The following is a 12008-nucleotide window of genomic DNA, read 5'->3' as shown; positions in this document are numbered from 1 at the left end:
TGAGAGGATAGGACCAGAAGTGGAGTGACCTACCCAGACCACAGAGCAAGTTAATCCTGGACTTGAATGAGGGCTCTTAGGTCCTAACTTAAGGCTCTTTCTACTTTTTCACACTATATTTCCAGAGAAATTGGGAGGGAAAGAGAGCTATCCTTAGCTGCTCTGGATTTGACAAGAAATGAGCCCCAGTGATCTTTATTTCTTTATGGTTTTAATTTTCTTTGTATCAAACCTGTACTTTTGGCCCCTGGTTTTTCTATAGGTTTGACACAATTGGCAGTAGGGAATTCATGATTTTCCATTATTGGAATGCTCCGATAACCCAGAGAGATTCAGTGACTTGTCTAGACTCACTCATCCAGGCAGTGAGGCAAGACTTGAACCCAGGACTCCTTGTCTCTGAAGCCAGCTTTCTATTCATGGGGCTGTGTGGTGCTCCTTCCCTACCCTGGGATGTGGAAAACTCAACATAGGGAGCAAATCTGCTGTTTAGAAAGGCCTATTGGACAAACCTGCTCCTGGATCTACTCAAGTAGGTTTTTTTTCAAAGAACATAAGTAGATTCTTACATGCTGTTAGTCATATGAATGAGGAGGTAATATTTGTAAATCACTTAGCTTAGCTTAACATGCAATAGATTGCTATTTCCTTCTCTTTCTAGACCCTTTCTATAGATATTTGCTGCCAAGAAAATGCCTATGGCATTCTACATCATGTGGTGGAAGTCTCTCAATCTCTAAAGCTCTCAGTTTTTTTCATCTGTAAAATGGGAGGTGTCTGGTTTAGATTTTCCCTAAGATTCATAGTTGACTAAGTCACTAAGAATAGTTAACCCTACTGAGGCTGTCCCCCAGTCTCTAATCAAAATGGTTCATGTGATAAGGGCTGAGATCTGAATTCAAATTCTGTCTTCAGCAGCTGGGCAAATCCCCTAACTCTAAGGTTCCCCCCCCCCCCCCCCATACATCCTTCAGGCAAGGCAGACATGGGATTTTGGAGCTCTGGTGAGGAGAATCTGGGCAGTGGAGATAAGGTGGATGGCTTCCTTGGCAGTCAAGTGGCTCATTTCTGCTGGGGCTTGCTGCTCAACCCAATTATTCACCAAAGATATCAATGAATAAGCCAAGAACAAGGAGTCTTGTTTAGAAACCCACCCACAACCTGCACTGACTTAAGGATCCTCTGTAGAAAGATTTTCAGGAGACAATCAAACATCAGTTGTATTTACCTAGAAGCCTGCCTGCCCCTGGCACTATGGCCTTCAACTCACATGAGCCACCCCAGTTTTCAGATACCATGAGCCCTTCATTAGTTCAATGAAGAAATCTCTTTCTGAGATACCACACCTTCATTCCCGAGGTTCTCCAGAAAGAATGATTCTACACCATTGAGCCGACATCAAAACATTTTAATGATGTTGTCTGTTTTCTCCACAAATATCACTGTGCCGCAGGCATGGTCACTGCCAATGCGACAAATGGAAGGACATCCTCCCTGTCCTAACCAAGTGGGCATGCAGTCCCTGAAGGTAGACACACCAAAAGCTGCAGTAACACGGCGCAGACAACATTCAGTCAATCACAGTGCCTCAAGACACAGGTGGACACGGGATCCATGAACAAACGGGGGAGGGGATTCAAGATGGTGGCTGGGCTGACAAGGAAGCCACGGTTTGAGACTCTCTTGGGGGCAGAGTGGAGTTGAGGGTTGAGACCAGGTGAGTTCCTCCCATGGGAGGGAGTAATTCATAAACAGGAAGCTGCCAACTTCACCTGGTCCTGGCAGGGTACACAGCGGTTCAAAGGATCATTAGTCTCTGGATGGGAATAATTGGGCAGAAAAAATGTATTTAGCTTTATGTTTCCAGGTTGGGCCAAAGATGGACAGGAGAGCCTTGGTTTGGACATGGCAGGAAGAAGAGCAGTTATTTGTCTCCTCATAAAATTCAAACCAGGTCCTCCCATCTCCAATTCTACATGGTCCAGTGTAAAGAACACTGGGTTCAAATCCTACCTCTGACTGAGATGTATGACCTGTGGCAAGTCATGTTCACTTTCAGGGTCCCTTCTAGCTTCATTTCCATTATCCTAGGAGTTTATGTGGCTTCCCCTGGGCCTCAGCTAAGGGAGGTGAGGAGTCTGGTGAGAAAAACTCTCCAGCTCATTCCCTAGCATATGGTTACCCCACATCAGGGATGGAGTAGGGGGGACACTCTGGCTGGATACTACAGGGGAGTTGGCAGGACAAGTGCTGAGATACAGTATTAGACACAGAAAAAGAAGGACTCTCACCAACACAACACAAAGGTTAGACAACACAGGCACACCAAGTCAAACCTTTTGGGCAGGACTGGGAATGAGGGTGGACTTAGGGACATAATATATATATGCCCAAAAAACAACCAGAACCCCCAAAAGGCCACGGGAATCCACAGGGCATTGTGGTTTGATCAAACTTTGAAAAGTAGCCCCCCTCCCACACCCATGATTAGCCCGAGCAAGGCTCTGACTATTGGAATGGTACAAAGTCTAGAGTCACACAAGACACGGCCCATGGAAACGATGAGGCAGACTAAGGACAATAGACAGGTGGTGAGAGATCCTTCGGGGAACTGGGGAGAAGATCTGAGGTGAGGCCTCTTCTGGACTCTCCCCAAGAGATACACACGCACACACACACAGACATTTACACACACACACACACATACACACACCAACAAGGGGTTAGACCATCACATGCAGCGGGTCATCACCAGACCCTCACAGCACAGCCCAGCAGAGCCCCTTCCCAACAGGGACTCTACTTGGGAAGGGAGACAGCTGGCTTTCACTACCAGGACGGAAGGAGCCCTCTGGTTTCTGGGTAACTTTGGGGCAGCAGTGGGTGTCTAGGCACAAGCTGCCGTGATAATACAGAAATACAGATAATACAGGGCAGCGGAGGAGTCATCTAGTAGGAGGCTGAAACTTTTCATGTCAAATCAATAAATAACTTAGATGACCATATAAATTAGGCATTGACTTCACTTACTCACGTGTGGAAATGGAACCACCCAATGGAAATGAAAACATGCAGACCAGTGACAGGGGAGGGGAGAAGGCGGCAGGGGCTCCTGGGGGGGGGAGAGATATTATCGACAGCACACACTCAACTTTGCACCCAAGTCCTTTATATCTTGAAGGGTACAGGGCTCCACACATCGGCAGGGTCTGGTGTGCGTTCGGTTCAGGCTACCCAAGAAAGGAAGATGGAGGAGTGCAGAGAGAGAGAAAGAGAGAGAGAAGGGGGCATGGGCTCGTCCAGGGGTGCAGCAGGTGGGGCTCTTAACTGGCCTTTCCCTTGCCATCCCGGAGCTTCACCCCAACGGCTGAAATGAGGGCCGCTCCCTTCCCACTGCCATCTTCTGAGAGGAGAAATTTCACGTTGCAATCGGGCGCCAGCTCTTTGACAGTCTGATGCATGATCTTGGAGAAACTACAGGAGAGGAAAAGAGGGGGATGGGGAGGGAGATGTCAGCAACATTCATTGGCCCTGCCAGTAGAAACCCCATCTCCTATGTCTTTTATAGGGCAAAGGACCCTGAGGTCTTGGGTTTGAATCCAATTGTCTTAGTTTCCCGGGACTGTTTTTTCATCTGTCAGATAAAGGGTTGGGCAGGCTGACCTGAGGTTCCTTGTGATCCATGAAGGGTGGGTGGAGAGGGGGCATACCATTAAGACCAACTTGACCCCAGGGGACTTGGTTTCAAAAAGAACCTCTGACACTAAGGGGATGTGGTTGTTGGGAGGATCAAATGAGAAGACATTAAGGAGAGCACTTTGTAAAACTGAAAAGCAGCATAGAAATGATAGCGAGGGGCAGCTAAGTGGGCCAGTGGATAGAGCATGGGTCCCTGAAGTCAGGAGGACCTGAGTTCAAATCTGGCCTCAGACACTTAATAATGACCTAGGTCTGTGACCTTGGGCAAGGCACTTAACTCCATTGCCTTGCAAGGAAACAAAAAAAGAAAAAAGAAAAAGAAATGGTAGTAAGGAGGGGAGGAGGGGGATAAGAAGAGGGAGGGGGGAAGGGGGAAAAAGTAGAGGGTGGGACAAAGGGGAGGAGAGGAAGGAATAAGGAGAAAGGGGAGGAAATGAGAAAGTTGGGGAAATAGAATCTAAAGGATACAGCAAATGAATTGAAGATAGAGGTGAAGAAGTACTAGTCAAAGCTGAACCCAAAGATGTCCAGGGGAGGGAGCAAACACTTATTAAGCCCCTACTGTTTATCAAGCATGTGCCTTTCCAAATATTATTGAATTTGACTGAAATGTTGATACTGCCCTTGAGAGAAATAGGAATCCTCAAGGGGAGGACACTTTAGGGGTGAGAAGCTGACAAAAATGGTCATGAGAAGATGCCTCAGTAGGGGCATCTATAAAATGGGCCAGAGAAGAAAATAGTGAACCACTCCAGTCTCTTTGCCAAGAAAATTCCAAATGGCGTCCCAAAGTTGGACATGACTGAAATGACTCAATAACAAGAAGGGATGGATGAGGCTGAGCTCTCCGTCCTAGGAATTTAAGTCAAGCCCAAGACTTACTGAGGATGCAGTTTGTAGAGTGTCCCATCGACCCCTACGGTCACATTCAGGGTTTTCAGACCCCTGTTTTCTTTTATTTTTTCCACCACAGCTGCCATCCCGGCTCCACAGAGCTGAGCAGCCCTCTTGGACACAACCCCACAGACCATCTTGACGAGGATACTGTCATCGCAGGTGCTGTTGAGGCCCAGGTCCTGTAGAATGGCTCGGACCTGGAGCAGGGCTAGCCTATCACTACAGAAAGACAAGGCAAGATGAGGCAGTCAGTCATCTAGTCACCTGGGTCTCAAAGCTCTCCTAGTGAGTGCATGAAGTTCCTACTGAGAATCAAGGAAATAGCTGTGGAAAGTGTCCTACACGTGCGATCAGGAGAAATCTGAGCTTGAAGTCGGCCTCTGTGCAACCAGGATTCTTTTTATAGCATTTGCATTGATCATGGACTTTGAACTGGAAAGGACCTCGCTCCCTCATTTTGCAGATCAAGAAACTGAAGCTTAGGGAATGTCTTACATGATAGAGCAAGAACCAAAGGGACCTCAGAGACCACCTCATTCAATCCCCTTCTTTTGACAGGAAAAAGAAACTGAGGCCCTGAAGTGACCTGATCAACAACCATAAAGACATTAAACCTTAGAGGTAGGTGAGTTCTCGATACTATTAATACCATATTTTCATGTTTTTAATACCCTTATACCCTTATAAGACTGGAAATTCAAGACAACATTCCTTTTGTTAAGCACCTTTGATTTGCTGGTGAAGTACAATATCAATGTTTGTGAAATTCCTGTATAGAAAGGGGTTCCTGACATCCTTCTGGGCCCTGAGAAATTCCTTAGAAATATAACTTTGGCTAGGTGCCTTTGGGTCTGAAAATAGTCTGAATAGGACCCAAGGGGTCATGGATATACAACTTGTTAGCCTAATTATCTTGCTGTATCTGTTAAATTCCAGGATTGCCTCCCCTTCCCCAGATGCAACTAGAACCATAAGAGAATAAACTTCCCTCCTTCAAACTTGTGGGAAGCCCGTGCATATGTGACTCCCTGTCTCAGGAAATATGTTCAGACATAACATAGAGACCCCGACCCTTTTCCTACTCTATCTAGCCCCCATCTATACTAAGCCATATGCTTACATATGTTTGTAGTAGTATGACAAGACAATATATATAACTGCTGTCTTTGCTTCTGTATCCTGCTTGCTCTCAGTACTCCCCCCCATCAAAACACTATAAAAACCCTATCCCCTGAACACTCAGGTGCTGTCTGATTTGGGTACTCCATCCCCAGGCAGTCCCTAGAAAATAATAAAGATCTCCAAACTTATCAAATTCTGGTCTCCATCTCACTCTTTGGGTTCAACACTGGGAACAGAATAAAATTGAAATGAATACTTTCTCAAGGATGGGAAGTTTAAATTCAACAGGGAAAAAGCAATAAGTACAAAGATGTAAAATATTTTTGTTGGGGAAAATGGGAAGTCAAATAAGGGTGAGTCTTGCCTAGAGTAAGTGAAGAGTCCAGAGCAGTGTCTCCCTTTTATAGATGAGATTACATAGGCACATCATAATCTACCTGCAATTTAATGTGGTATCCAAGGGAAATGATAACAAGCCCAGACTCTCCTCTTGCTGTTCACCTACCTTTCAATCTGTGATAGGAACTTGGTCTTAAAGATTCCCCGCGTTTTCAAGGCCTCAGAGATCTGACCTCGGAACAGGAAACCCTTTCGAGTAAAATCGATTAAAATGTTTCTGACGATTTCTCCCAGGTACATTCCACTAATCATCTTCTCATATCTGAAACAGGAGGGATGAAACGTCACACTGAGAAGAAACAAGCCTCCATGGGAGTCTCCCAAATGGGCTTCCCCGGAGCATCTTGGAGGGCTCTGCCAGCATCCCCTTTGGTCCTCCCCTCTGCACAAGAGGCAGGCAAAGGAGGAGACGTCCAAGAGGATTCCCAGGAAAAACATGGTGTCCAAAGAAAAAGGAAACATAAGGAAAAAGCAGGGCTCTCTCCAATCTAACTCTCTTTATCAGAGGAGAAGATAAGAAGCCAGAAAGGACTTCACCCAATCCCCCTGTTTTTGAGGGAAGTGACATGCACAGGGTCACCCAGCTAGTAATTGTCTAAATGGGATTTAAATCCATTAAGTCCAGAGCCCTCTATACTACCATACAGGATTTCAATAATTGATAAGGCTAAGAATGGAGCAATTTAGGTTCTCTTTTTACTAGAAAGAGAGCACATAACAGAGTATATGTCCCTCCCTTATGGCCCAGGCTATACCCTAGCGCATAAGACCTTATATGACAGACAGACACAGGGACTCATTAACTGAGTTTAAAGGAATCTCAGAGACTGTTGAGACAAACTTCCCCTTTTTTACAAAAGATGAAGCTAAGGGCCATAGGGAAGAAGTGACCCACCCCCTCTCCTCCCACCCCATCTCCCTACTGTTAAATGACCAAGCCAATGGTGTGTTGGCTATTAGCCCGTGCTACCATCATATAGCATTTATCATCATTCAATAGTTGGGCTCAAATTTGATTTGAAGTGGGTTTATATCCCACTCCTGATGCTTGATTCCTATGTAACCTTGGGCAAGTCATTCAGATTCCTCATCTGTAGAATGGGAGAGTTATACTAGAGACCCCTCTAAGGTCAGTTCCCCTGCTATGATTTTATGATGAATAAGGTGACCTGCAAGTTCTTTCTGTGACTTCACGATCCCATGACCATCTCTCCTCAACACCTAGAAGTCACCCTACATCAATTATAGAAGAGTTTCTGAGCAGGATTATTTCCTGCCCTGAGAGGAAGCCTTCCTAGCCAATGACACCCTTCAAAAGTCTTTACTAATCAGGGTCCCGGGCCAGGTCTCTTAATAGTTGTTCATGACCACCAGGTGGTGCCAAAGACTTCCAATACGGTTCCATAAGACTCTTGAGTTGCTTGGAGCGTCAATGGTGACGTCAGGAAGGAAGCTGCCCTTTGGCCAGTCATCCTTCTTCTGCTCCAACTGTCTTATAAAAGGATGCTCCTGTCTTGGCAGGGTGGTGTGCATGGTAGCCATGAGACATGTGAGGGTTTTGTAGAGAGGCTTCTCGTTCTGGTTGGGTCCCTTCTCCAATAGGATTGTGAAAGATCCACCTCTCAAAGGCACCTCAGAAAAAAGTGAGCCCCCAAGAAAAGGAAATGGTTTTGTACAAAGTCACCCAGGTAGTGTCAGAAATGGAATTTTAAGCCAGTATTCCTCTACCTCCAAATCCAGTCATTCCCCACCCCCTGCCTCTTTCACACCTTTTCTTAGAACTTTTCATCTGTTTCTCACTAAGACATTCTGGGCTTTCCAGTAAAAATGAAGAACTTAAAACATGTTCCACATCTCCTAGCATCCGTGGCTTCACCCCAATGGTAGCTAAAAAGTAACTGGGTACGTCCCATGGAGTGGGCAGAAGTCCTAGGGAGACGCTAGCAAGGTCAGAGAGATCAGAGCACCAAAAAGCTGTCTGATGAAAGCAGATGACCCAAAAATTTGCAAGGAGTATTTGTTAGGCAGCAGATGGGGAGTTTGAGCCATGGATTCAAATGTTTTCTCCAAAACTGACTAGCCGTATGTCCTTGGTCAAGTCATTTCTGAGCATCCATTCCTCATCTGTAAAATGTTCACACATCCTAGTCCCCCCCCTTTCTTCCTTTCCCCCTTCTTTCTTTTCTTTCTTTCTTCCTCCCTTCCCTCTTTCTGTCCTTTCTTCCTCCCTCCCACTTCTTCTCTCCACGCCATTCTGCATCTCAATGAATCCTGGACAAATACCTCTGTTTATTAGCATTGAGGGAATAATCATCCACAATTCTGTCATATTCCGTCCTAATGTCTTCTAGGCATCCGTTGTCCCCAAAAGCACCCCACTCCATGTTGATACACATCCGTCCCTCATCCCCTTCCACCATCTCAATGTTCTTCATCTCTTCCATGTAGCAGGCATTGCTTCCAGTACCTGAATAAGACAAAGAAAGGAAATAAATGGTAAGGAGCAATGGTTCAGCTAGGTAGCTTAGGAGTCACGAGGCCCTGAGTTCAAATACATAGTAGTTGAGTGGCCCTGGGCAAGTCACTTGCCCCCAATCGCCTCACCAAAGGGAAAAAAAAATCAATGGTTTCATATGACTACGGACTTGGGGCTGGAAAGAACCCTTCTCTTGCAGAGGAGGAAATGTGATGTGCCCAAGGTTACATAGGGAGTAAGAAGAAACAGGATTTGTACACAGGTCCTGACTCCAAATATAGCAGTATTTCCATTCTCTACTCTCTGTGCTCAAGATACTTAGACAATTGGTCTCTGTGGAGCTCACAGCTTTGTGACCTTACATCCTAGTGTAGCAAAAAAAGAATAGTCTGAAGTCAAGGGATTAGAATTCAAATCCAGCCTTTGCCACTTACTATTACCGCCTCTGACCCTGGGCATGTCTTTCAGCAGTCCTCTGTATACTAAAACTCTTCCTCACTACCATAATAAAGATTTCCAGCCCCTCAGGAAGAGGATATTAAGGACTATTAGTCGGAAAGAACCCACTGGACTCTGCCCAAGCAGCATGAATGGCCTTAGGTCCATGGGGCAGGACTGCCCTTCCTGGATTCCTGAGGGTCACCTATCGGTCAGATGTCCCAGGAGACATTCCCTTGAAGTAGAAAACCAGTTCCCACAAGTGAATTGTAGTGGGTTTAAATCCTGTCTCTGACACTAGGCGTATGACTCTGGCCAGGCTTTCACCTGCTTGCCTCAGTTTCCTCATCTGTAAAATCAGGCTCTCCCAAGTCCCCTCACCCTCTTCGGTAGGGAAGCTGGAGTCCCTCTTCTCCTAAGGGGAGGGATGGAAGGGTGTGACTCACTTCAGAGAAGCCTTCCATGGACTGCCCTTCCCAGGCCTGGGTGTGTTCTTTCAGCAGAAATGCAAACCACACTGGGCCCCAAATCTGCCTTGTCACCCGACCTCGGCATTTTTAGACCCAGCCCCAGAGAAGGGGAAAGAGTTTTGCAAAAGAAGAGAGAATAAAGGCATCAAAGGAAGTTGTTTCTGTGGCTCTTTTTTCTACAGGAATTGGAAAAAAAAATCCTAGCACTGGCTCTTGGGGGGGCAGTGGAAAAATGCCTTGCTGAGGTCTGGACTATGGGAACCTCTTCCCAGACTTAGGGAACCACGCCACCAATAGAGACATTCTACAGGCTGGGAGAGGGGCAGGGGGAACCTGGCCTTCCATGTGGGGGTGGGGAGAAAGTCTAACTGCCTTCCCTCTCTTCTCCCCATGAAAATGTCCAAGGATCCCCCAGGCTGTGTTCTTGGTCATCTGGTTCCTGGAATCAGGGTTGTGGAGTTCAGGATCCAGCCAACTCTGGAATCTAACAGATGAGCAAACTGAGGCCCAAAAAGGATTTGGCAAGTTAAGGTGTGAACACCTCCATGACCCTTCAACAAGGCTGGCAATGATTTCCATGCTAATCTCCAGGACTACTGGGCACTGGGTACTGGGAAGCCACAGCCCCTCTGAGACTCACCTACAATGAGTCCAATTTCACAAGTCGGCTCTTCATAGGCACAGGTCATCATGGTGCCCACCGTGTCATTGACCAAAGCCACCACATCCAGGTCAAATTCCTTTGGAGAGAGCAGGATGTAGGGTGAGATTAGAGTACAGACTTTAGGATTTTTGTGTTTTCAGAAGAGCTTGTTAAAATGTTCATTGAACTTCAGTTTTACCCCATCTGGAGAACAGTGTTTGGTTCTGGGGGTCTTCATTCAGCAATAACAGTAGAAAGGCAAAGTGGGACCATGAATCCGAGGCACTGGAAGACCTGAGTTTGAATTCTGACTGTATGTTTACTCCCAAGGACATGACCTCCTCTGTTAAAAATCCTACTCTCTCTCCACTGAACTCATCTGGCATGTTTTCCAGCCTCCTAACCAAACTGGTCATCTGTCTTTGGACATGACTCAGGAAAAACTACTAACGCGAATTTCAGAGACGATGGGCTCAAATACTGTCTCTGATGCATGTGTGACCTCCACACACATGAGACCCCTGGACCTCAGTCTCCTTACCTATGACAGGATGGGTTTGAGCTCCCCCAATGTGTGTGACACAGTCCCCTTGGACAGATTGGGGGAGCCCATGGATCTCTTCTCAGAAATTAGGCTTTGCTTCTCGATTGAAAGATATACTAATATAGCTAATATAGAAAGAGGCTTTGCATGGCTTCCCATGTATAATTGATGGTATTTGTCTTCTCAGTCAGTGGGGGAGAAGCTGAAGGGAGGTAAAGATTTTGGAGCTCAACAATTTAAAATGAGTTACTTTAAAGATGAGTGAAAATATTTGGTGTTTTTGCCCTATTCAGATTCATGAACCTCCTGAAAAATGTCTAAGACTCCTTAAGACCTCTGTGCTAAGTGTTCTAAGGGTCCTCTCAGCTCTAGGTTCTAATGTTATTAGAATCTAAGAATGTTCTGGGTTCCAAGTTCTTTCTATTTTCAACATATATTATTATAAGATCATCCCCAAAACCCTGGGTTTCAAGGTCTCTCCCATTCTGGCTATTTTATAATTCTATTTCACTACTAAAAGATTGGTAAACAGAGAAACTGGATATTTGAGAGACTTGGTTGGAGCTAGCCTTAGAGCCAGGAAGACTCATCTACCACCTACTGGTTGTGTGAACCTGGTCAAAGTCCTTTGCCTTCCCCTGGCCATGGAGGGGAGAGGAAGGAGATAGAGCCTAGTTCCCAGTGCAGAGGTGCTGCTCCAGCTCAGGTCAAGGCTGTGGGGGTCATGAACAGCCAGGCAGCAAAGCAGCCAGGTGGTACGCCAAGTCAAAGCTGTTACCTCTCTCCTCTTAATGGCTTCTCTCAGCAAGGTGGGCACATCCTGTCCTTCACAGTTGGATGCATTAAATCCCTTCGTCCACGTGAGCAAGATGCCCTAAGAAAAAAAAAGGTTCATTTTCTAGTGATACACCAAGACCACTCACCCTTGCAGGCTACTCACAACACTGAAAATATAATTTGTAAAAATAAAATTTGTAAAAAAAAACCAATGATTTAAATTTTTAAAAATTCTACAGCTTTTTTTGGGGGGGGGTGGTATTTCCCCTATTTGGGCTCATCAATAATCAGGGAGAGAGATATTAAAGTTTTGTATATCATCATATAACTGATGCAAATGAAGCCCGATGAGCTTCCAACAGATCATTCATGAATAGGAACAGTACAGGTTTCATTTAAAAGAGAGGGTAGCAAAGCAGCTAGGTGGCACAGTGGAGAGAATACCAGCCCTGGAGTCAGGAGGACCTGAGTTCAAATCCAGCCTTAGACATTTAATAATTACCTAGCTGTGTGGCCTTGGGCAAGCCACTTAACCCCATTGCC

The 12008-nt window shown here is 45.8% G+C and overlaps 1 protein-coding gene across 3 annotated transcripts in view; it reads right to left on the bottom strand.

The window, feature by feature from the left end:
- Window positions 1–3152: 3152 nt before the first annotated feature.
- The window catches only part of HK1 (hexokinase 1), a 123096-nt gene continuing 114240 nt past the window's right edge, over window positions 3153–12008 (bottom strand). For all 3 annotated transcript variants that reach the window (XM_074232426.1, XM_074232427.1, XM_074232428.1), the window contains 6 exons: window positions 11467–11562; window positions 10142–10241; window positions 8401–8584; window positions 6224–6379; window positions 4582–4815; window positions 3153–3474 (listed from right to left, as the gene is read on the bottom strand). In XM_074232426.1, the coding sequence (XP_074088527.1) occupies window positions 3324–3474; window positions 4582–4815; window positions 6224–6379; window positions 8401–8584; window positions 10142–10241; window positions 11467–11562 (921 nt within the window). In that variant the 3' untranslated portion in view covers window positions 3153–3323. The remainder of the gene's footprint in view (window positions 3475–4581; window positions 4816–6223; window positions 6380–8400; window positions 8585–10141; window positions 10242–11466; window positions 11563–12008) is intronic.

This window comes from Macrotis lagotis, chromosome 4, assembly GCF_037893015.1.
Source record: "Macrotis lagotis isolate mMagLag1 chromosome 4, bilby.v1.9.chrom.fasta, whole genome shotgun sequence".
Lineage (NCBI taxonomy): Eukaryota > Metazoa > Chordata > Mammalia > Peramelemorphia > Peramelidae > Macrotis > Macrotis lagotis.
This window is presented reverse-complemented; position numbering and strand designations above follow the sequence as displayed.